The sequence below is a fragment of the Simochromis diagramma genome, unplaced genomic scaffold (assembly GCF_900408965.1).
Source record: "Simochromis diagramma unplaced genomic scaffold, fSimDia1.1 OVJJ01000602.1, whole genome shotgun sequence".
In the NCBI taxonomy this organism is placed as follows: Eukaryota; Metazoa; Chordata; class Actinopteri; order Cichliformes; family Cichlidae; genus Simochromis; species Simochromis diagramma.
Window position 1 is genome coordinate 7,286,029 of NW_024387040.1, and position 25,323 is coordinate 7,311,351.

Consider the following 25,323-nt stretch of genomic DNA (forward strand, 5'->3'; position numbering starts at 1 on the left):
GACATAGTTAGTTTGATGAAGGTACTTTTGCTACAGACTGTAAAAGGATTTGTTTTAACTCATAAGTAAGTAAAAGTAAGTAAAATGTATATAAATAGCACTTTTCACAGATAGAAATCACAAAGTGTTTTACAATAAAACCAGAAATAAATATAAGACAATAAAATGAAAAAATAAAACAACAAATGAATTAAAAGCTTGTCTGTATAGAAATGTCTTCAGCTGCTTTTTAAAAGAATCACTGGAGCCTGTACAGCGTGAAGACCGTGGAAGAGAACCCCACAAACTTCCACAGCTCATATCATGATCTTTTGCTTTGTTCTATTATAAATGTTTCACCAGTATGTTTAAGCCATGGTTCTAGCTTGTGAACAGAAGCCTAACTTGATTTATGTAATATACATTTTCCTTATGAATTGAATTTCTGAAAAGTCTTGGTGACAAATATGCTGGGAAATACTTTACTTGTCTTCTTGACCTTGGTGCCCGTGGATGATGTGCACGAACTTGTTGACATCAAGTTTTCTGTAGGCTGTACTATAGAGGACTTTGTCAGCATAGCAGCATTATAAATTATATTTAGCAAGCCAAAGTAAAAATGTGGTGCTCAGAAGAGGAAGGAGAGAAGAGAGCAGGATGATAGACTTTGTATTTGAGCAGTGTTATCAATGTGTTGCTAAGATAAAGTTCTTTTTCTAAATGACTGAAACATTATTACCACCTACATGTGAAAATACATCTAGAAGCTGGTCGACTGGAAATGATTGTTGAATGTGGTTAATGGGCTTCTCTCCTTTGTTCCATGTTTATAGTAATACAGTTGTCTTCATGTCACTTTAACTAGTCGAGTTTATAGCACTAAACGAGCACTAAATGTGTCCATTCTCCGACTTCTGAGTGCAGCTTCTGTCCACAGTGCTGTTCAAAAGCTAGAATGATGTTGTTGATAGTATTGATTATTGAGAAATATAGAGAGAATGTGAGATGGTGTTTTTGCTCTGGTGGCAGTAAGGGCCCAAAAAATATCTGCCCCAGGCCCATTACAGAGTTGTTACGCCTGTGTTTAAACTAAAATACAACTGAAAACAAAGCCTAACAAAGGCCAAAGTTGACTCTTGGTTTCACATGGGACACAAACTCCAGGTGTCTCCTAGGAGAAAGTCTTGTGCTCTGCCCATTCATCCACCCTTACCTCCTCCCTATTCCAACACGTTTCACTTTTTATACTAGCTTACCATAGACTTCATGAAGTCTTCTGCCTTGAGGCTTTCTAGCAGACACCCTAAGGGCAAACTTCACCCACTAGCATAAAGCTGACCAATGGAAAGACGTTTCTCTTTGTTCTCTGTTCTAGTGTTAATGTATTTATGTGGCGCTGAAACATATGGAATCCAATTAACAACCAGAATATTTTGTATTATTCATGAGTTTCAAGTGTTCTAAGCCAGTTTGTGATCTCTTCTCTGTATTGAAAAAAAAATCTCATGCCAAGACAATAAATGCAACCTTTTGAATGCCTGAGGTTGTTTCCTTTCTAAAGATAACAAGTATTTCTTCTGTTCTTCATGATTTTATGTGTGCAAAATAGCATATTCAGCTGAGCAGGGGACTGAATTAGTTTCCTTTTCCAAGTTTCGGATTCAATCAGAAAAAAGACTCCTGGTTTTTGTTGTTAGTCATTGTTTTATCTTAGTGCAGAATCTGTCTACTCTTCCTTTAGGGAGCAAAGTTATCAGAGAGTTGATTGAGACTTGGCAAAAGGAAAAGGAAGTACCTAGCACCACTGTCCCTTTTAGGGAACAGTCTCCACTAAAGCTTTGATATTGTGCAAGAGTACAGGTGTGTTTTTTATAGCAAAAAGGAAGATAAAAGTTTTGGTTTTAAAATGTATTTTTTGGAATTAGAAAAATAAAACTGCAAAACTAGAATTTAAAAAAGGCTTTATTTATAACAGGATTACCACTGGTGTAAGTGTTATAAAAACCTCATCAGCCTTGCCGAAATAATGCATGACAAAAACCATTATGTTTCTATAACATTATCCTTCCATTAGTGCAAGTAGTTCCCCAGCACAGGTGGAAATCCTAATTTTTCATACCTTGGAAAAACATTACAAGGAGAGGTTTGAGGGCAGGATTAATCCAGCTAAAGCATGTTCATTCTTAAATGATTATTAAAAATTGAATGAGTACCATGAATGTTTAAAGCTGTGGGGGAAAGAAGCAGAAAACATTTAAAGAACAGAGAGCGCATAGGAACTTAAAATGTGCATCTCTTTTTCCTCTGTGGATGATGCTTAACTACAAAAAGGAGAATAGATTAAAGGTATTGCAGTGCAATGTACCCTTCATTTTATACTTTTCAATAAAGTTTTGTATAGTACTGAATTTTGTAAATGAGCTGGTACTTATGTAGTGCAGAACTCAATTTGAGCATTTAAAGTGCATTCTTACTGCAGTCCTTATTCATCCAATCAAACACATACACAATTTTTTTTCTATGCCTAATGACTTTTAAGAATTCACACGCTCACGCTCGGGGGAAACTGCGGGTTCAGTATCCCCAGTAAATCATGCATACTAAAAGTGCTGGGAATCAAACCACCAGCCTGATGGTAGACCCGCTCTACCTCCAGAGCCACAGCTGCCCTAACCTGAAAAAAAGGCTGAAAAGGTCACTTTGAATTTATAGGTAATACACTTACTTACCAATATGCCACATAATATTCAGATTTATTATTGTGTTAATGATGTATGCTTTTTGTAGAACTAATACGAAGTCAACTTCATACCTTATCCAGATGTAAAGTAAATATCCCTCCCTCATCTTGCATGTAGCCTAGTAGTAGAGGGCGAACATATGTCTACGGAGAGAGCTCGATTTCCTGCAGCAAACCGATCCAGGGAGCTGGACTTTCCCCACCCACAATGCATCATCGCTGCAAACCCATCTCTAGCATGCTTGTATCCTGGTCGTAATCTGAAGTCATTGCCGCATAGAAGCTCTTGCCAGTCTCATATTTTAAACCATGAAAATGGTGAAGTACTGAAGATTAAATGCACTCTGCAGTACAGTAATTACACTTTAAGCGGGACGGGCCTTGCATCATGTCATCCAACGACCAGGGTGAGTAATATCAGTTGATTTTGTCGATAGTGTTAAGTTAGCTTGACTTAGCTCTGAGGCTAACTTAGCTCGTTCGTACTGTCAACAGACGGCTTCAATGAGAGAAGGCCGCACGCTAGCCATTAGCTAAACCAGCTTTGTAAAACGAAAACGAATGTAAGCAGACGAAAATACCGGACACAACGTTAACTCAACAAGTTTAAATTTGTAATACGCTCCAGCTGTGCATAATTCCCAAAGCTATTGTTAATACATTGAGGACAAAGTCAAGCGCTGATTAGCGTTGAATTTCCTTTTTGGCCTGTTTGCTAACATTATTAGCAAATACGCTCGCTGCTAGTCTGGTATCTGGTGGGATTGAAAAAAAACCACTTGATTCCTGAATAGCTAAGCATAATATAAAATAAGCCATGGGTCCTATTTGCTTTCTCTTGAATTTTAAAGCAGATATAATGGTTCTCTAATCAGGTATTTTTCCCTTTTTGATCGCAGTAGCGCTTTTATCGATAGCTAATTTTGATAGCTCAAGGTAGTCGCCACCCCCCCACAACAAACTCTTTTATGGATGATTAACACTGATTATGCACCTAACTACCTGCAGTGCAGGCTGTTATTCTATGGCTTTTTCGCCAGTATCGTAGCTATACTCACAACTGCACATTTCTATAAGGGCACTATGACGCAGTTAACGCGGTCCGTATGTCCCCATAGTGATTCCTACATTGTGTTTAGATAGCATTGCTTTGTAGAGGCCATCTTACGATCACAATTACAGTAAGAGTTAATACATTTGATTACAAGCGGTAAAATACAGGCACCAGACTAAACACTTGAACAAAATTGACATCATTTGGATTTTGGAATTGGTTGGGACCACAAGGCCGGACTGACCAATGGCTTTTACCTCAAATAAAACCCATACAGAGATTGGATCTCTAAGAGATTGCTGGAGGGGGCAGTTAAAAATGTAACTTTATTCAGTATAAATAAGAGGATGATAATGCATCAAACAGCTGCAATCCTATTTTCTACACATCAGTTCTGCTACTACATTGGCAGACTATATTTAGGAGGCCATACTGACTTGGATGAAGGACCTCACACTGGATGACTGAATTGCGACTTGGCGGCAGCCTAAAATAAAAATATTGCAACCAGTTGCAATAGATGGCTTCCCCTTCCTGAGCCTAATCCTGCAGAGGTTTCTTCCTGCTTTCTTTTTCCCCACTGTTGCCAAGTGCTTGCTTAAAGGGTGGTTGTTTGTTTGTTGGGGTTTCTCTCTGTTATTGTAGGGCCTTTACCATACAATATAACTTGCTTTGATTCGACTGTTGTTGTCACTTGGCCCTGTATAAATACAATTTAAATGAAATATTGTAGCGTTTAAATAAGACCACATCTTGCCAGCTGTCTGATATGCACCACTGAACAAGTCATGATGAAACACACTGTATTGGGACTTTGTTAAACAGCAGTAAAGAGCCACTACAGGCATTAGACATGAGATTTCTTACCAAAAACAGATTTTATGTTTTGTTTTTTACTTGTTTGTTTGGTTTTTTCCATCTACTTCTTCTTATGGGTTATTTTATTTGTCTTTATGGGCCAGCTCTGGCTGTATTTTTGCGGGTATTTGTAATTTAGCAAGCAATCACACTTAGATATTTTATTTTGATTACCGTTTCTGACAGCATGAGCATACTGGAATGCTATGGCCTTTCTTTTTTGTCAAGTTCATATGTTAAATTAACCAGTTATTCTCCTGCACTGCATGAATGCAGAAACTTTTTTAGCCTAACTTTAATGTCAAATGTAAGAGTTTGTGATTCGTGCCTTTAGCAGTCCATTAAACAACTGACTCATACATAATTATTGTTGACACTGATGGCGGTCAACTGTACAACAGTTTTTCTGTTGAAATCCCATGCTCAGTGCATGGCTGCTTTTCTAGGATGTTATTTAAAAATGGCAGCTTTATCAGGCTCTACTGTCAGAGTAGATTTTCAAGCTGAAAGCACAGATACAGAATAATTAGATGAGCAGAGACTGAATTATTAGGCAAACCAGATTCAAGAGCCCATTTTAAAGCTGCTAATTTGCCCTTTGAGTAGAATAACTTTTGCCAGAACAGAAAATGTGCAAATGTAAAAATTAAAATTGATAATAGGTTAATTAAATTTTGCTACATTATTTTCAGGGTCTTGAATATAGTTCTTGTTGCATCACTGACACACAGTTATTAACCTCTGAGCACACTGCCGGTGGAAACCTGCATGTCATGCCTTGTGTGTGTTTATGTGTGACACATGCTTCCTGCAACAGTTGTTTGGTACTTAATAGCACAAGTGGCTCTCTCGTTGACGTTGCCATAGACTGTAGACAAGGTAGTAGGCTCTGTGAATGATGAAAATGTCTACCAGTGGGAGTTCATTGTTAAACTTGTTTTTAATGCTTGGCTGTGCTGCTGTTGGCCGACATGCTTCCATTCGCTTTATCTTTATTAATTATTGGAATTATTTTTGGAGGGAAAGACGTGATGTGTTGCTTCATTCTGTTTGAATACTCTGAAGGTGCAAAGCGTTCTCACTACAGATACACCCGACTTCCCACCGTCAGCAGTGACTCCCGCCATGCTGTGTAGCTTTTAACACTTTACTGATAAAACAGAAAATTATTCTGAATTACATCGTGTAATTTACCAGATAAAAGTTTCATGCTCGACTGTCTGTCAGGGAGCACCAGCCTTAGTTTTGGGGAGGGTCATGAAGGATGGTCTGCTCGAGATGGGTAGAGGCGAGAAAGGTTCATGGATGTAGAAGGACGCCCATGAGCTAAGCTTGATATTTAAATCACAATTAAATTACCTGAGCCTCTTCCAGCTTTGTCGAAGTCAGCAGAGCAGAGCACATTGTTATATCCACCCGTCTTAGAATCAAAGTAGAGATCGCAATTTTCTTGGTTGAGTCTGATTTTTATTTATTTATTTTGTGTGACCTTTCATTATCAGCTTTTGCCAATCCTGATTTTCTTTCTAAGGGGTATAATTGATAGCGTGCACAAAGAAAAATCAACTTTTGCTAACAGGACACTGACATTTTTCTCTTTTTAAACCTTAATTTTTCTTTGTTCATACCAAGGCTTCTGCTTTGTGACTGGCTCTGATGTCTTTAGATTGATGGATTTGGATAGCTTTAGCTTAAGGTGCCTTTTGTAGCTTCTTTAAAATGTTTATGTGAGGGTGTTTTAAGTGTCTTGTTAAGTTTGTTGTTTCAAATGTTTTCGTGCTAGTTTCGTGCCTTACTTTGATGAACTTTTTGTTTTCACTGACACTGAAGCGCTTTCATGTTAATAGGAATTTTAGTATGTGGCCTGTATGAAACACACTGGCTGGTAATTGGACATAGAGGGCTTACAATGCTGAAAATGCACTGATTCCAATCCCTGGCTGATCAGTCAGTGCATCCCTAATTTAAACAATTTCAATTTGTCAGTATTTTGAGCATCCGTCCCTTTTTTTGCTCGTATGATGTCTGGCTTTCAGAGAATCAGAGGTTGCATTTTGCGCATTTGCTGTGTTCTAAGTGTAGGGATGCTATCTTGAATAGAATGAGCCTGACAGATTCTATTCAAGGCTGTTTGGAAAACCTGCTAAAATTGAGTTCTTCAGATTTAGGTGAGCCCACATAATCTCTCTGATTTAATTCTGAAAGTTCTGATCAGAGTGGTTAATATCTCAGCTGCTTTGACATTCATTGATCATGTTGCTGCAGTGAGTTTTACCCCAGTTGCATCAAGGTCTATAACGTTTGAACGGAGCATTTATTGATTTAATGGAGGCCAAATCTGCTTCAGTGCTAGCCATTTTCAAACAAAACCTAAAATCGGGTTATTGATCACTGCCTTTAAACTTATCAGATGTGCCTTTTTATTGACACGAGGCCCATCGCTTATTGAGTACACATCATTGTACACTGCACTCCTTTGTATTATGTGTATTTTTTAACCTATTCCTATATAAATAAAGTTGGTTTGCCTGAATTGGCTACTGTGACAAATTAAGATCGTCCATGATAGACGATCTGTGTTCTTTCTCTGAAAGGTTTCAAAGAGTTTGATCAGTTTGCGTAATAGGCTCTTGATACACATGTCATTGCAACAATAACGGCAGTTTGTTGGGGTAAGGAGCATGTGCAGCAGGGTGTTTGCAGTTTAGGGGCATTTCAGATTGTGAAAAGCACATGGTCTGTTGCAGGGCTGCAAAATTATGGCCAAAATAATAAAAAATAAATAATAAAAATATGGACAATCATTTGATTATTGATTGCTTTTATTGAGGAAAAATACACTGTGCTACATTTCAGGTAACTAAAGAAGCTTTTCAGACAAGGTGTTTATTCACTTGACTCAAGTGCATCTCCTAGAAGGAAAATATAAAGTATTTCATTCCATTAATCAAACCTGGGCGATGGATATGACTAAAACTTGTAGCAAAGTACTTGAAAAGAGATTCCTCTTTATTTACCCTTTGATTGTTTGCATATAGCGCAGGTTTTGCTACTTTGGAAAAATGATTGCGCTGAGAGGTAGCCCATCTTTAGTCCAGTAAATGTATCATTTTTCTGAAGCTTTCATTATGCAAAGTGTTTATTGGGTGCTTATTTTAGCTAAATGTGATTGCATTGGTTTTTCAGTGTATTTTTGTGAGCTGGATGGAAACTGATGCACTGCACAGGCTCACTTTCATGGATGTCTGAGTTAACGTTGAACGAGTCACGGTAGCACCCATTGCTTTTTCCCTCAGCCTTTATTGCAGAGCAGTTTGTGGTGTGTTTTCAGGGAGTTGAATAAGTTCATTGTGTTGCTGGTTGGTTGACAAAATTTGCCTTAAATACAAAGTATTTCCAAAGAACAAATGATGTTCTCTTCACCACCTGCTGTATTAGACATTTGAAGTTTGTTGTATTTCTGTCTTTTAACATTATGTTACTTGTCCAGACTAGTCCAGGAAAATTGAAGCTTTGTTGCACAGGGAACAGCTGTGATTGGCACATGCAGGCACGTGGTCAGGTGCTGATTTAGGAAGCGCTTGATTTGCCTCTGCTTTGTGTTCCATTGGGGAAGCACGCGTTTTCAGTGTCGCTTGATCAATTTCAATTAATTGTGGGAAGCCAAAATGGTGATCGAGATTAAAATTCAATTAATTGTGCAGCCCGATTCCATAATGTTAGTCTAATGCTTTACATATTAAAGGAATTTCTTAGCTTTAAGATACATAAAATATATATTCATAAAAGCGCTAGTTTCCAACCCAAAATTTAAATATTTTAATATATTTTGATTTACTACAACTCAGCTTTAACATGATGGTGGAGAAACATGCCCATCTGCGTTAGTCCTGCCAAGACATAAATTCATGTGTGGCTTGACGTTCAGCTCAAGTTTTGCATCATGGACGGTAGAAAAGAGACACTAGTCTTCAGTGTTTTTGACCAACATTTGCAAAGTAAATGTAAAAGTTTAATTGTACAGGCAAGGAGCCTCCTCCATTTTTAATGGATACACAGTCCCACTAAAACAGGCATCATAGTGAGAATAATAGGCCTATGGCATATGAAGAAAATGTGGGCTATGTCTCACCTTAAAACTAATTTTTATATATTTTGTAGTTATTTTAAGCCGTTGCCAGATTTCCCAAATCATGTTGAAAATGCAGACATATTTATTTTTGGGGTTATCTTTTCATGGAGTGATTTTTATCCTGCTTTATGTGTAACGAAGTGATTGTTCATTGTTAAATCTTACTGACGCCGCATGTGATTTGGTCTTAACAGATCTGCATAAATGATAAAAAAGTGGCTCGAGCCACTATCCTGCTTGCCGCCTACCACCCACCTCTAAATCCATGTGGGAGCCTTCTGTTAGTATTTTACGTTGCTCTTGTTAGAGCTAATGTTGAAGCACAACTGTCCTTTTTGCAGATTTTGACTTTGATGAATATGACAAACCCGGTGCTGAGCGGTCACGCAGAAGGAGAGGTGAAGATCATGATCTTGAGAGGTAAACTATTGCATCCATCTCTTTATTATATTAAATGGCACAACCTGCTGTTATCATTGAAATGTGTGTAATGGATTTTGGCCTGTGTTTTAGAACTTTTACATCCCTTGTATTGGTCAAGATGCTACTGAAATTACTTATCTTTTATTGCAATAATATTATTATTGTTAAAAGTTGAGAATTCTATATATATATTTTTTAAGAAGAGTTTACCTAAACAGGTTTAACTTGCTAGTTGAATAGAGAGTTGACAGTATTATGTAAGGCAGTATTAAGTAACATGCTGATGTCTAACTCTACTCACCTGTCATTGTTTGTCTTTTTGCTACAAAAGTGATTTGGAAGAGGATTTGTTGGAAGAGGACTGGCTGTCAGGTAAAAAGGTAAGAATAAGCTAAAAGCTTTTAAAAGTCACATTTTTTTGCTGTGTGTGCTTTGTGCCAAGCTGTTGGTATGGTTTCTCTGCTTAAAAACCGGAAAACAACATCCTAAACATTAGTTGATGGTGTTTGTGGAACATTTAGAAAGTGATGCGATCAGTGGATTTGTAGCAGGTGGCTCCTCCACAGGGGGAATTGTTGATGTGAACCAGGAGGAAGTACAGTGGACAAAAAAGCACTCTGTTGACCTGTCCAGATTGCCTTCACCACATGGGAATAGAGCATCCTTTGGGGTTGGAGGTGGTCCCCTGCCCCCACACCTTAAACAGACACACCAACACACGCACACATCTAAAGAACAGTATGTTTAACACCATAATGGCCCTGTTTGTTTGTTTGTTTGTTTGTTTCAGAATCCATCAGAAATGTCAGATGAAGAGCTGAATGATGATCTTCTCAGAAGTGATGATGAAGACGTAGATCAAAGGTAATCCACTTATATCTGTGTCCTCATCTTTGCTTAGACTTCCATCATCCCTCATTTCTGTTTTATGGGATGTTAAAAATGTTTTCACTTCCTCTCAGTGGTCAGGATATCAGCCTCAATGCCGCATATACCCTGGGCACATCCTATGACCAGCAGGACAACTCACAGGAAGCAGACTATACCGATGACGTTGTGAACCTCGGTGCAGAGGGCTGCGAAGAAGGGGATGTGGAGGAGGCGGAAGAGTACCAGCGAGAGGATGAGGCATATACAGAGGAATATGGCCAAGAAGATGGCACAGAGATTTCCGAAGACCAAATGGGTTACGCTGGAGAGCCAGCAGAGGCTGACGACGACTATCAGGATGGTGTGCTAAACATCCAAATCAATGAGCCTATTGATGGTGAATTTCAAGTGAGTTCTCACATTTCCTCAGTTGTTCAAATCTATGCCTAAACACACACACATTTCTCTCCCCCTTTTCTGCCCAGCTCTATTGTGTCCAAGAGATAATGTCAATTTTCTTGTCTCAGTACAGGGTCAGTCAGGATTGAAAATCTATTCAGGAGAAGGAGATGTTGGTCGGTGTTTTTTGGCAGGGGAGGATTAGATTCATTATCACTTCCTGCCAGTTAATTTCTCCATCTTGCTGACAAAGTTTTGTTGACAGCTTGTTTGGCGTGAGGTAATGCTCTGCTGTCGCCTCCAAATCCCTGTGCCATTGTGACCTTGGGCCTTGTATCTTTGGGGGAGTAAGAAGCTGCTTTGTGTCAGGGAGATGTGCTGCCAATCGGCAGAGGTTAATGTGGGGGGCTTTTATCTCTGCCTTTAGACTGGATCTGATAAAGTCTCATGCAGGTGAAAAGATTATTGACCTTCCCGAGGACACTCCATACAGTTTTCTAATGATTGATGTGAGTTTCCCTTTTATTCGTTTTCCTTTCCTCTTAGCCTGGGCTAAGAGGATCAAAGATAAGACCAGATCCATGTGCAAATGTCTGTTATGCTCCATTTACCATGGTGTGATTGTGTGTGTCACCTGACAGAGATATATTAGCCTAGCGTCTTTCTCCAAACAACGATAAGATGTTGACCTTCTTAGCACAAGTGGCTGCCTATTTTGGATTGGATATTTTGGAGATGTCTGCAGGTGTGGAGGTGTATTTCAGCTATCTGCAATGCCTGTTTACAAGGTCACTAGACTGCATGGCCTTGACATTTTGCTCACTGTGGTATTCATTGAGCATTTTGTGGAACAGTTTAAAGGATTAAGCTGTTCTTGTGCCTCCCTTGGGGCTTACTGTCCATCCGCCTGGTTTGGTCGGAATATCCCCCCCCCCCCCTTTCTGCCTTTTTACGTGGCGCTGCTGCTGGCAGGTTAATGGAGCACAACACCTAACATCACCTAACATCACTGCAAGACATACAATCTGACCTTATTCAGCCATTGGTATTTGTTAGAGGGTATTGTGCAGTTCGGATGCTGGAATCGCTGGCAGCTCATATTCCGGCTATATTGCACCTTTTGTGTGTTGATTTTTTTTTTTTTTTTTTTTTTGGACTGAGTTGTGTATTTGGATCACAGCTCAGTGTTTGCATCATGGGTTGAAGTGAAATCAGCGTGGACAGTAACGGAGTGATTTGTGAGGAGTCAGTCAATGATATTTTCACCATCATTGAAGCGGGGAGGAGTGTTTTTATCTGCGCCTGCATTTCTGTATATCATGTCAAACATTTACATCTCATTGAATTTCAAATGCTGTCAGGAATAGTAATGAAGCTTTGCTCCTACTGTTATGATAATTTGGGTTTGGAAGGGGTGGGGTTGTCTGGTGCCTCCCCAAAAACCTCACCATAGCATTTTTATTTTATTTATTTTTTTGTCCTTTTTTAATGAGAAAAGTTGAAATTTTATCAATCTGCACTGCAAAGTATGTCATCATGTCACCTCTTGCGTTCATTTCAGCTCTTAGTGATGGGAAAAAAGATAATCTATAACAGCATTTTTATTAAACAGAATGTTTTTTATTTTCAACAGAAACAGGAAAAATAAACAATTATTTGCTCATTGCCGGTCCTAATCAGAAATCTGTTGTCAATTTATTGATGCATATTAACCGTTTCATCTTTAAAGGATGAAGAATACGAAACCCCCTATGGTGATGAGCCTCTTGATGAAGATGGAGCCCAGCAGGAGGAGGGCGCAGGGGAGGACACAGAGGAGGTGGAGGGAAATCAGCAGAATGAAGACACTGCTGAAGGGAATCGAGTCTATGACATGGAGGAGGTATTCTGAAGCCAGCTTCTTTAGATTCATTGTTTTTATTTCAGTGTTGAAACTGGATGAACAAGTGGTGCTACAACTTCACATGGTACAGTCAAGCTCGAGGGCTGGCTTTGTTAGCTAGGAATGCATAGAGCTTGATTGGTAGCAATGGGAGTATATGCTTTAACCTTCTGGCTACTGGCCCCCAACTGTTGGTGTATATTCAATAAACACCAGCATGAATTTTAGGATGTCCTTTCATGCAATACAGCCAATGATGAAATTAAACACAGCAAGCCACAGAGTAAAAATGGTGAAGCAAATGTTAGGATAGGAGACGTCTTCTGCTTCTAACATCGGAGCATGTCCTTCAGGGTGAAAATGAGGCTGTGCGAGAAGAAGAAGAAGAAACAAAGGAGGAATCGGATGAAGAAGACGAGGAAGATGAAGAGTCTGGCCGCATAAGGTTCAAATCTGAAAGAAAGGAGGGCGTTGTTGTGCGCCTGGCAGATGCAGGCTCCAAAAGGCGGAACATCCCTGAAACACTAGGTACAAATTATTCCTACTGGGAATAATTTATTCTGTATCCACTGACAGCCTGAATGCTTAAAGATGCTGAAAGATTGAATCTCTCTAAACTCTTATAGGCTTCATTTACATTACTTAAACTTCCGTTGATTTAAGTTTAATGTATGAGTGCCTCCTTTTCCTGTTCCACGTATAAACAGAACTGTCAGAGAAGGCCAAGCGAGATTTGATGGAATTCGAGGAGCAAGAACGGCAGAAGAAACAAAATCGTCACGGAGGCAGAGGCCGAGGTGGGGGACGAGGAGGCAGAGGAAGAGGAGGCTTCCCAGGGTTTGAAATGGGAGACTATAGAGGAGGAAACCGAGGAAGAATGAACGACCAGAGATTCCCCCCGATGGGAAACATGGGCATGCAGGTAAAGCACTGTCAAGTCATCCACCTGAATGTTTTTAAAGCGTTCTCCTATTTGGCTGCACAGAGCATTGCATCACTCAGTACTGTGTCACTTCACTGTAAGGGAGCATGAGGGCTTCACTGAATAAGATGATTTGAAATGGCTCAACTTTTTACCTCCTTGTATTCGTCACAGTTACAAGGCAGCGTGTCTAAGTACTTGACATGTATTTATTTTGCTGCTGCTCTCCTTCCTATCTAAAAGCACCACAGCAATGGTTGATTACACATGGAAAGAAAGTCAAAGCACTCTCTGCTCTCCTGTAGTCAGTGATATATGGATTATAGAAAATGATTTAGCAGTTGTTCATTTAGACAGCATTATAAAAAATTGTTTGCTCTTTACACAGGACTGAGCTCCAACCATTTAATCTTTTGATATACATTTATTATTGGTGAAAAAGTCACATTGAGCATGTACCATAATGTGCATGTGTATGTGCAAGTAACTAATACTTTTTCAGCACATCCTGGGCCTTTTTATACACTGGTATATGATATAAATAGTTACAATGTAAATTAATTTTATCAAATAAAAATGTTATTTTATTCTTTTTAAAAAAAAAATAAAATAAAACAAACTGTGTAGGTGTGTTGGGTTTCTTTACGTTTTTAGATCAAGGCTTCAGGTAACAAATAAAAGTATGAGTTGGGTGTTTCCCCCGTTGTTCACAGCTTGAGACTGTGATTAAAGTGATTCTTTTTCAAGGCTAGATGAAATCCAACTCCAGCACTGCATTATTTTAGGTTGTATTAATTAGTGTTAATAGGCTTTAAAATTCAAAACCAAACGTAAACACTGGAAATGAAAATTTAATGGCACAGGGATGACATGCCAACACCACAAACATCCTGCTGGCTGCCGTTAATGAGTGTGCGCTTTTTACAAGGCACTCTAGTTGTCAGGCTTAACTATTTGACTAATTTGGTCACTGGCATGTTTGTTTGTTTGCTCGGTAAACATATTGACCAATTATCAAGGACCCATTTGAAACATCACCTAACTATATAATTATTTTTTTGATGCATCGATGGCAGGGATATTCCAGTGGTAGCAGGTGGCATGACTTTTAAGTGTTGGCTTTGTTTGTTTTTCTTAATTTTTGTAGCATATTTCAAAGATTTTATATTTTTATTGAATGAAGGTTGATGAAATCTGACGCTGGGTTCACAGTGCAAAAATTGTCTACCTGTAATGATGGTCACTGTGGCAGAGTTAGCGATCATAATCATTAAAAACCTGCCTTTTTGTAACTGAGAGACATGACGGAGTACTTGCTGTTTCTCCTTTATTAATCATGATTGCACATGATATCTATCATTCCTGTTTTACTTTGCTCATAATGGTCAACCTCACAAAATATTCTGACATAGCAGGTTGTCAGGACAGTTGCTCCAGTTTCCATCCATTGTTATCGTTTTCGATTAACAGTGAAGCCTACATCATCTGTATGAGGCCACAATCAGGCTGTTATCACAGAGTCTGAACCCAGCATAAAGAAAACAGACGTACATCCTATTTCTACCATACCGTCTTTGCTCTTGCTGTTGAATTGACTTGTTGGTGTGTCCTCGCATCATAGCAGAATCCAAAAGATCGGAAGGTGTTTTGACGGGTTGTTTTGGTTTTCCCTCCTCTCTGCTTTCCTTTCTCTTTCCAATTAACAGCAGTCCTCGCGAATGCTTCCTCCTCATCAGTCTCATCAGCAGCAGCTGCATTCCCCGCAGCACCACCCCTCACGTCCAAGCGGACCGCCTCACTTCCAAGATCACGGGCGTCCGCTTCCTCAGCAGCCCCTTCAGCCCCTCATCCCTCCGCACATGTCTCATCGCTCCCCGCCGCTGCGACCTCAGATGGAGCCGCCACCACGACTGATGAATTCCCCGCCACCCAACTTCCCTCCACATCACCAGCAACAGGCTCCACAACCTAAGAACATCCACATTAACCCCCACTTCAGAGGGCCTGCAACATCACCCGTTCAAGGTACCTTTCTCCAGCGTCAACCCAGTGCTTTCTGGGTGACTTTTGTTATTTAACCTAATATATCCCTCTTATTCAGTTTTTCTTTGGATTAGTGTTAAAACTAAAATTGCTGGAGAACTTATATATTCAACAGTTCTGTCCATTAACAAGGGGATCAAGCCAATCTCTCATAATTATATACACATTTACAAGTTTTAATGCATAAGAAACCACATTGCTTTAGAGAGTCATATTTGTTGTGTGCAACTTTTTGGAGTCAAAGACATAACACACAAAAAATCGAGAAATTGACAGGAAACTGAGAAGCCCACCTGCGCACAAAGTCAGTCAAACGGTGACTTCATTAGCATTTCCAGTGTTTGTTATTGTAGCTTCAGTGTCTGCAAATAATCTGTAAGTGGAAAAAATTAGTTTATTGAACAGTTTTCGATGCATAAACTTCAAGTAAGCAACACAGTGTTTTGCCCCGGGTCCTTGTCCGGCAAACCTCTCGGCTGTGAGGTGGGGAGGGAACCCCCACTCAGTGTAGCCCCACACGCCTGAGGCTGCGACCGAGCCAGTCTGCCATCCCATTAGTGATGATGGTCAGTTCTTCATCTTTGGGCCGTGGTAGTAATTGTAACTGATGGTTTCTTGTAAACTCAGTGAAGTTACAAGAGGCTGTTTATCTATTTGCCTGTTTATTAAACCACAGTAACTGGCAATGGATACTGTTAGACATCTTTAATTTAAAAACAAAACAAAAAACAGGAAATGAACACAGATTAAGGACAAAGATAAAAGTTAATCTAGAAGTTGAAAATCTGGGCTTTGGCCTGGCTTTCATATGCTGCGAAAACCAAGCTAAAACCCAAATTAAGCCATGTTTCTTTATGGTGGCTGGAAATGTATTTAAACACTTTTAGAGTAGATTCACAAAATTATGCCATATATGACCCGATGAGATGTCTTGTCAGATTTTCTGACTTAAATTTGTTAGTATGGGCAGTGAAGATGAACAGTGTTACAATAACTCAAGTATGCATTCATTCACTGAGATGGGTTATCTGGCCTGTCTGTCCAGGCCGAGATTGAAATTGTGTTAGGAAAGCGTGTGCAGTGTGGGCTGTGCTCCCAAGAGAAAGGCGTTTGCTGGAAGATCTGGGGGTGCCTGAGGTTAGGATTGTGTGTGCATATGTGTGCAAGTGCATTTTATTTATTTATTTTTGTACATCTGTGTTGTGTAGTTTATATGTTCCACTTTAATTTTCTTTACCAGTGCTGGATGTTGGCATATGGTTTCACCAATGCTTATTAAGAAAATCCCATTAAAAAAATAACATTTCAAACAATAAGAAATTTCTTCTTTTATATTTGTTGATTCAAGCAAGTATTTACTATTTCCTTGAGCTCCCTGGTCTGTACCTAACTGGGGAGGGGGCAGATTTGTGCAGCAACACTGAGCTAAAATTTAACATGTACCCCTGACTAAGAGCCTTTAGCATGGATATGTCTAATGGTCTCCTTCCTTTCTACAATCACCACCCTCTCTCTCTCTGCCTACTGCCTCTCATTTTCATTTTCTCCCCCTCCCCCTCCTCCTCCTCCTCTTGCTCTCTTTCTACCTCTCATTGCAGTGCCCTTGATGCCTCCTGCTCAGAGCCAGCCCAGACCTGCTGTGGGTCCTCAGAGGTTCCCTGTGAGTAGCAGCTGCTCCTCTACCTCTCTTTCGCCTCACTTTCTCTCCTCCTTCACACGGTTAGCGTCCCTTTTAGTGAGGGCAATATCATTACTTCAATTAGACTGTCTGCCCAGGCCAAATACTGTTAAAGCAAATCTGTAAACACTGATAGGAGCCTGGCTGCACAACTGGAAATGCGTGATAGGGGCTTTAGGCGGTCGACTTTTAGAGGTTGGGGCTGCAGTGGCGGGACTTACTTAGTAGCTCTTTATGGATGGGCTGGGGCTCAGACTAGCCAGCTTGGCATATAATGGAATTGTGAAACCAGGATATACTGCCAGTTAAAATTCACTTTCCACAAGTTTGTATCCCAAAGGCACAGAGACCTTTTTCGAACAGTATCTAAATTAGTGAAACGGGGTGGTGGTTTGATGGGGCTCGGGTGTACCACATATTGCAAAGGCAGAATTTCACGTCAGACGGGCTGATCTTAAGTCAGTGATTTCCTGAAAGAAAAGGTCCTTTATTTCACTCACAAAGAGCCCATCCAAGACATGACAGAAATGCCTTTAAAGTAATTACTGTATTGAAGGAAATCACTCGCTAGAAAGTCACCCAGGGTGCCTTAAGTTACTCCATCCTTCTACTTAATGATGCTCAGGCATCAGGTGGTGCTGGTACTGACTGACATCTTTCTGGAGAGCGCCTTTTATATGGATTTATGCAAATGAGCCATTGGAAATGGCTGCATCCAATTGCGCTCATGTGAATTTACAACCCTGCTGCCAGATGCCAGACCTCTGCACAGTAGTCGGTCTTTGTCAAAAATGTATTTTTATTTACACACATTTCTGGCCTTTAGTGTCAGTATCACAGCATTCCGGTTTCTTGAGGTCTGTGATTGTGCTGGTTATTGATGGCACCGTAGCAAAGAGCTATTTTGGCAGTACAAGGGTGGGTTGGAAAGGTATCCAGACAACTGGACTGATGAACAGCATAGTGTTGGATTCCCCAGCTGTCAATTGCATTTAGGCTGGTGTTGCCAAGGACACAATTTGAAATGCAGGTGACATACCAGCCGGCAACATCCCATTTATCGGCGGGCACCTGATTACTCATGATTATCATACATTATCATCCCATCAAATTTAATTGTTAATAGGCCAGGCGAATTGGGGGTCATAGCCTCTAGTATTACTGCATTAAATTTTTGCTGGTGGAGACAGGTTTTGAAATATTAATCTCAACACCAATTAAAGTCATTATTACGAATATTTTTACTCTTCACACATTTAGTTTCACCACAAAAGAGCTGCAACTAAGGATTATTTTGACAATTATTTTGATTTGGTGCCCGTTCTCAGTTAAATATTGATTAATATTAATGGAAAAACCAGGAAATAGCCAAGCATGCGCTTTCTATCTGCTCAAAGCTAACTGTTAAAGTCAGAAAGCTTGTGTTGTCTTAAACCTAAACAACAAACGCGTTTTAAAAAATTATCCGATGATGAGCCGTGTCTGAGAAAGAGACGCCTGCTCTGCAGACACTTTGTAGGAATCTTTTCTCTTTAGCTATTATTAATTTACAGCAGTGTTCACTACTTTGAAAATAGCACAAGTAGTAAATGATATCAGTCTTATGTTAAACCCAGAAACAAAAACTCAAGTTTTCATTCTTTGTTATATAGTTTGACATTTGGCCCATCTCTGTTATATTTGTCACGGTTATCCCATCACAACTAAGCACTGTCCTTGCATCAGTTACATACCGAGTCGACTGTTTATCAAGGATTAGACGTGAGAGGATGAGCCGTGTTATTCGAGAGGTATTATATGGACACTGGAGTCCTCATTGTGCAAACCTGCCTGCCTGACCTTTCAGAATGGCATGATTGTGCCCCCATTGTGATCCTTAGTCTTTGTAAGCCTCTTTGATTAACTTTATGTTAAGCAAGTTTTTGGGACTCTGGCCTTCTAGCTTTCTAACACCTCTTCTCTCTAAATACCTCCACACAGCAGTGGAATAAAGATGGATTAAGCCTTGATAGCATCTTAAGTAATTTACAATAGGCTTGGAGGAGGCAAGCAGCCCATTTGTGGAAGTGGCACGTGTTGAATAGCAGGTTAATTTTTCAACAGAGATGGATGTTTAAAAGAATAAAGGAGACAGTTATGAGGGGGATTCGAATTCCAAGGAGGGATTAAATGGTTATCTAGTTTTCCTTGGAAGATAGATTGGGAGTGGTGTGCATGCGATGAGTGGAAAGCTGTCTAACATACAAAGTGGTTGAAACAAAGATGAGGGCACTTATCCCCTCCTGAAATACCCTTTCCTTGTTAGAAAAAAAGCCTTTTAGAAGCCCCGAGTAGCATTAATGCAGGTTTGCTCTCAAATTCATGCTGAAGGGTTTCTTTAATATTGGCATGCATATTGATGTTTACAACTCAAGATTCTGCATCTTTTTAATGACCCTAGCACCTCAATTACAAGCGCTTTCTGCCCAATGCAATACCTCACAAATTCCCATTTTTCATTAGTTTAATTTGTTTGTGATTATTGAGTTCCCAGAATGGCCTATAATTCATGAGTTTTGTGTTTTCCCAGGGACCGGGAGACTTTCAGCAGCACATGCCTGGTAATTTCGGTCAGCCCCAGCGGCCCCCTCATCACATGGAGCCTTTTAGGAACCAGCCACCTCAAGGCCCCCAGGACAGAGAACCCCTCTTTATGGGAGGTGAGCCTCACATCCAGCCTTGATGAGGATAACAAAGCTCTCTTAGCATATTTAACCCTGTTCATCATCACCTCTGGCGCTATACCTACAGGGTATGCTGCTAGCTTTCTGGTTAGCAGAACTCATGTAGAATTCACGTGTGTATATATTTATATACGTCAGAATGAAACCTGGAAATGGCATTATACATATTTCATTTGCAGAGTTAATAACCAACACGTTTGTTTTTCCGTTCACCTTGAGAGAGCTGGCTGTATCCGTTTTTCATGCTATAACAGTATACATCCGGAGTCTTAGTTACCGGTGTAGTCTCAAGGAAAGAAAGCTGACATCTCCCTTATGTTGTTGTTATTCCTCATGTGGAAACAGAGCGCACAGATTCAACACGGTTTCCAGGGCAGCACATGTTTGATCACCAGGGCCCCGGCCCTCTGATGAACAGCAGCAACAACCTCCACCAGCAGCAGCTGCCCAGCCAGGGCCACATGGGCTTCGGCCCACCAGGACCAGCCTTCAACCACCCGGGCCAGGGCCCGCTTGGACTGTTTGGGAGAGAACCCCCAAGACACAACATCCCTCCCCACCAAAATCACCCGGGAATGGTGAACTTAAATCAACAAGGTGGACCCCCCAACCAGCCCAGGCCTTTCATGGGCCCTCGTCAAGCTTTTGGCCAACAGGGGAACCTTTTCCCTCCTACACAAGTTCCGTTTGGGATGCAGGTACGACTAAGAGTAAGTGATTTCTATAACCACTAGATGTCTGTGTGTATTTGTGTCTGTTTGTTTAGTGAATGTTTGTTTATTTAACCCTTTTTCTCCTCTTCTACCACAGTTAGACGTGCTTTCTAAATTCAATAATTTGGTCTGACTAGTAATCATATTCATTGCTGCTAAAGTGTTGAGGCTCTTGTGTTTGGCACTGCTGCATTTTGACTGGAGACATAGACAAGAGCGCCCTCTAGTGATTAAAGCATTATTTTTAGTACTATTTAGTTGGATGCATGAGGACACAAGTTAGAGCTCAATTATGTAGAAATTGCTCATTCCAATGTTGGGAACAACTTTCAGAAAAACTAGTCCTGTTTCTGTTGTTTCAGAAAAAGATGTGTTCATTGAGCTTTTCTTCTTTTCTTCCTGATTTTTCAGGGCTTAATGCACGGCCCTCCTGTTTCCCAGCTTCCACATCATGATCCGCTGTCACCCCATCAGCCCATGCACCAGCAGCAGCAACACCATAGGCAGGACTTACCCCACCATCAGCAGCCGCAGCTAAATCTCGGTGAGCCTCGCCCCATGATGCACCATGGCCAGAATCCTTTCCATCAACAGCAGGGGCATGGCAGCCCAAGGCAGATGAATCCCCGCCCTCTGAACCCCCAACAGCGCCACATGTCTAACAGGCAGAGAATGGTGAGTGATTAACATATTATCTCATTTATTTTATTCTTAAACTGGTCGCAGTTTAAGAATGAAAGAATAAAATGTTGCCATCGTTGTTATATGTATCGCGTCTATTTTTAATCAGTAAATAAAAACTGAGCTAAATGGTTTGAAAACACAAAATTTGGCCTTTTCTTCAGAACACACCTGTCTCCAAGCAAATGCAGCAGCGCAACAGCAACCTGCGTGAGCTCCCTGTAGCACCTGGCAACACAAACACGAACAGCGCCCGCCCTGCCACCACCCCCACCTCCCCCGCTGCCAACATCAAGCCTGTTGCCAGGACAACACAGGGGATGCGTCCTGGGCAGAACACTCAGCCGATGCCTGACGGTGGCAAAGGAAGAGGCCAAGCTGTTGCGAAGACTGAATCACAGCCTGAGGGAGCAGGCAGGACGGTTGTTCGCAAGGAAATTCCACGCACGCCGTCCGGCGTGACACCACAGGTCAGGACTCGAAGATCAAATTTTAGTTGTTTTTTTTTGTCTGAGACAAGGACAAAAGAAGTAAATTTTAAAAAATGAGCATGTTTGGATAATACATAATGTGTTTATAGTAATGTGCTGATTTTTTTTTTTTTTTTTTCAAATACACTTTTTTATAAATCCTCTGGTATACAACACAGTGTCAAAAATGTTATTTGCAGCATTGTTTTTCCTGCATCATGAAATTCAAACCATCGTAAGCTCGTGTCCCAAAAGTAAAAGAAGGAAATCAGTGTTAGAGATGAACATTTCAAGCTAAAATACTCTAAAGTAGTCATAGGAAGCTATTTGACTATTCAAAGATTACCCCTCGGCACCCACTCTCATATGACTGTGGATATATATGCTCTATATACCTGGAAAACTATGGAGTGGGCGTTGTTGTCATTCATTCTTTAGAACTTTTTAATGGCCATAGATGTTTTGTTTTCTTTTTTTGTTTGTATCAGAGCATCTAATGTGTGTCTAGTAATTGTTCTGTTTTAGTTAGAATTTTTATAATAGGCTTGGAGGAGACTGGCAGACAACTTATAATTTCATTGCTGCCACCTTCTGGTAGTACTGTTGCATTACACGCTACTAGATGCCAGTAAAAACAGGGGAATATTAATATATAATAATAATACTATACATTATTTTTTTAAAGTAATGTAATCTAAAAACATCAATGTGTGTAATAAGTACAAAAAATGACTTGCCGTATACTAAAGTCTTTGGATTTTTACTTGCTAAAAATTCACCAAAAACCAAATCATATATTTGCTGATGACATTTTCACATGCTTTAGACTTAATGCCCAACCCAAGCACTAATGATTAAAATAAGACACAGTGCTACATCCAGGAAGTGAAGTGTGGCAGGCATATTTCCAGCTTGTGTTTTGTGCTACAGGATCCTGATGAGGATGAGGAGACACGGCAGTATCGTCTGAAGATTGAGGAGCAGAAGCGTCTGAGAGAGGAGATTCTAAAGAGGAAGGAGATGCGACGGCAGATGCAGGCTGGTGTCAGGAAGAAGGAGCTGCTTGAAAGACTTAATGCCCAGGCACCAAGCCAAGGCACCACTACTACACAAGCTCAGCCCGAGCAACCAAATAAGCAAATACCACACCCTGTACCTCCAGCACAACAGCAGCAGCAGCAGCCGCAGCAGCAACCACCACCAGAACACAAACCACAACAGCAACTGCAACCACAACAGCAACTGCAACCACAACAGCAACTGCAACCACAACAGCAAAGACAGTTTCCTCAGAGAACACAACAATCAGTAAATCCCACATTAAAGACTGGCAATATAGGTAACACCATCCCTCCCAGCAGTGCTGCTCAGACCCCTGCGCCCCGTCCCAATGTCAAGACACGGCTGCAGATGGTAAAAGGCAGCATTCAGCAGCAACAGCCTGCCCGGCCTGTTAAGCAACCCCAACAAAATGAGCTGCAGCCAGTGCCGCAGCGAAGGAACAGCGCTTTGCAGAACGTAAACCGATCTGGTGCTCCGATCCAAACCGTTCAAGTTCCTCAAAGGAACGTACCTGATACTCCTTCAGCGAGTCCAGCCCTGGCTCAGGCTCAAGGACCTAAACTTGGCGCTAAAAGAACTGTGATGCAGCGGGCAAGGAGTACTAGCTTCGAGCGCCAGCAGGTGCCGCAAAAAGTCAGAGTTGTCAAACTTTCAGGAGCGGTGAGCATATGATTTCATTTTTATCCTACACCTCTTTGCCTGTTTTGGTTTGACATTTATTTGATCCTCTTCAGCAGATTTTACCCACATGGGAAACTACACAGTTTTGAAAGGAAATGCCACTGATTGCCCTCACTGTCTGCGTTGTAGTCCAGATGATATCTAACCTATGGGAATGACATAGTGATGTCTGTGTCATTTTGGAAAAATTGATCTGTTAAGAGTTTCCTCTCTTAAGCTTTGGGATCTGGTATTTAAGCCACAGTGCCTTTACATACATTTTACCTAGAGAACACAGAAAGGCTGGAGGCATTAAAAGAGAGCAATATGACATTTATCTGTGGAGTTGGGGACACCTCATCACTGCTCCTAAAGGTTGATATCCTCTTTTCAGGACAGAAGAGTATTCTTTTAATGATAAAGGCCTCGGAGGGGGTAAAATAAGAATGACGGTAACGGCGGTAAAGTCCAGAATTACCACTGCTGTCTGTTTTTGTACTTGCTTGATAAGTTACTGCTGTGGCCTTAATTGCACATTAATCTTTATTGAAAAACCACAAAAGCGTGCATGTTAAACATTCATACTTGTCACTGATGAGATGTGTTGGTGGGATATGATAGTATTTGAAATAAGCTGCTTTTCGACTTCATCCCAGAGGATCAAGCCGCCGAGCCAAAATCGCAGGCTGGCTGCAGATGAAGATAACTGGGTGTCAGCGCGTTAATGGAAACCTGCGCAGAGCTATCTGATGTAGCGCATCTTGGAGAAAAAAAGAGGAGTGGGATGTGAAGTGGGGAGAGAGAGAGAGAGATGGAAAGGGAAAGAAACGGCTAGGGCCCTATAGCAGCAGTGAAAAGAACATTCTCCAGGTGCTCTCTCTTCCACATTGTTCTGCTGTCATCAACGGGAGCTTGACAATGTTATCTCCTTTCCTTATTTTTCCTCACACTCTCTCTCTCCCTTTCTTGTCATCCCTCAGTTGCTTTTTTCCCTCAGCCCATCTCTCAGGTGCGAAGCAACAAAAGATGCCAATCCAAGACTCTTGTAATTAATCTTTTTTGGTTGAAGGTGGTGGCGGTGGGGGGAGAAACATAATACCTGTGTAAGAAAGTTGCCACTTTTGAGGATTTGGATTTGTATGGCTTAGGCACACAGATAAGAGGCAAATTATATTTTCATCAGGGATAATACAAAGCAGTGCAAAACACAAAAGCTGGGGAGGAGGGGAGCGCGCAAGGGAGATGGGGTACACATCGAGCTGCTGTCGTTTCAGTGTAATGCAGCTTAGCATTTGATGGGCGCAATCAGGAGCTGTGATTTCTATAGGAGGGATTAATCCATTTATTCTCAGCTGGGGACAGGTCAGAGATATCGCCTCTTTTCTTCCCTCGTATTGATCTGTCACATCTTTCTGCAGACTCGGGGAGGAGACGACCTTCAATTCCTCCCTGCATGTCAACACAGTTGAGCTGTGACTTTATTTGATAATGAGACCATCACCTTGTTGAGCTGATCTTTATTCTCCACAGCCTGGCGGATACGAATCCAGCGTCCAGTCCTGACAGATTTTAACGTTGTAGATATGTCCTTGCATTTCTCCCAGTTGCCCATAAACCACTTTTCCCTAAATGCTTAATGTGCATAAGGTGATTTTAAAAAGTGGGAAGTTTATAATTAATTATTATTTTTTTTGAGATGCTAAATTAGTTTTGCCCTCCATCATTCCCATCCAGAGTGGAAAGGGGCCTGAGGCCACAAGCAGCCCAGTACAGGAACAAGGCGCCTGGCCAGCAGCTACGCTCAACCAGGGCATCCAAAGGAAAGTTACCATGACAGGACAACAGCAACAGGGACCAGGTGGACCGTCACAGGCTAGCCGCGGGGGCATGGGCAACCCACAACAAAACAGGGTATGCTCAAAATGAGCTCTGTTTCTTTTGTGGTGTAGACACTAGAGAGAATTTTGCCTGAAATGTGATTATTAATGGAGGTCACTGCACATGCGATGGCAGTTCTGCTATAAAAGAAGCTGA

The 25,323-nt window shown here is 40.9% G+C and overlaps 1 protein-coding gene across 4 annotated transcripts in view; it reads left to right on the top strand.

The window, feature by feature from the left end:
* Window positions 1-2,850: 2,850 nt before the first annotated feature.
* Window positions 2,851-25,323, top strand: part of rbm33a (RNA binding motif protein 33a) — a 29,364-nt gene continuing 6,891 nt past the window's right edge. Inside the window, exons 1-16 of one of the 4 annotated variants that reach the window (XM_040044332.1) lie at window positions 2,851-3,126; window positions 9,105-9,183; window positions 9,518-9,566; window positions 9,977-10,050; window positions 10,149-10,464; window positions 12,185-12,337; window positions 12,691-12,865; window positions 13,045-13,259; window positions 14,966-15,284; window positions 16,901-16,962; window positions 19,550-19,679; window positions 20,049-20,413; window positions 20,828-21,091; window positions 21,262-21,567; window positions 22,498-23,289; window positions 25,024-25,200. In XM_040044332.1, the coding sequence (XP_039900266.1) occupies window positions 3,108-3,126; window positions 9,105-9,183; window positions 9,518-9,566; window positions 9,977-10,050; window positions 10,149-10,464; window positions 12,185-12,337; window positions 12,691-12,865; window positions 13,045-13,259; window positions 14,966-15,284; window positions 16,901-16,962; window positions 19,550-19,679; window positions 20,049-20,413; window positions 20,828-21,091; window positions 21,262-21,567; window positions 22,498-23,289; window positions 25,024-25,200 (3,495 nt within the window). In that variant the 5' untranslated portion in view covers window positions 2,851-3,107. The remainder of the gene's footprint in view (window positions 3,127-9,104; window positions 9,184-9,517; window positions 9,567-9,976; window positions 10,051-10,148; window positions 10,465-12,184; window positions 12,338-12,690; window positions 12,866-13,044; window positions 13,260-14,965; window positions 15,285-16,900; window positions 16,963-19,549; window positions 19,680-20,048; window positions 20,414-20,827; window positions 21,092-21,261; window positions 21,568-22,497; window positions 23,290-25,023; window positions 25,201-25,323) is intronic. The other 3 variants (XM_040044330.1, XM_040044331.1, XM_040044333.1) reach the window with 3 other exon arrangements.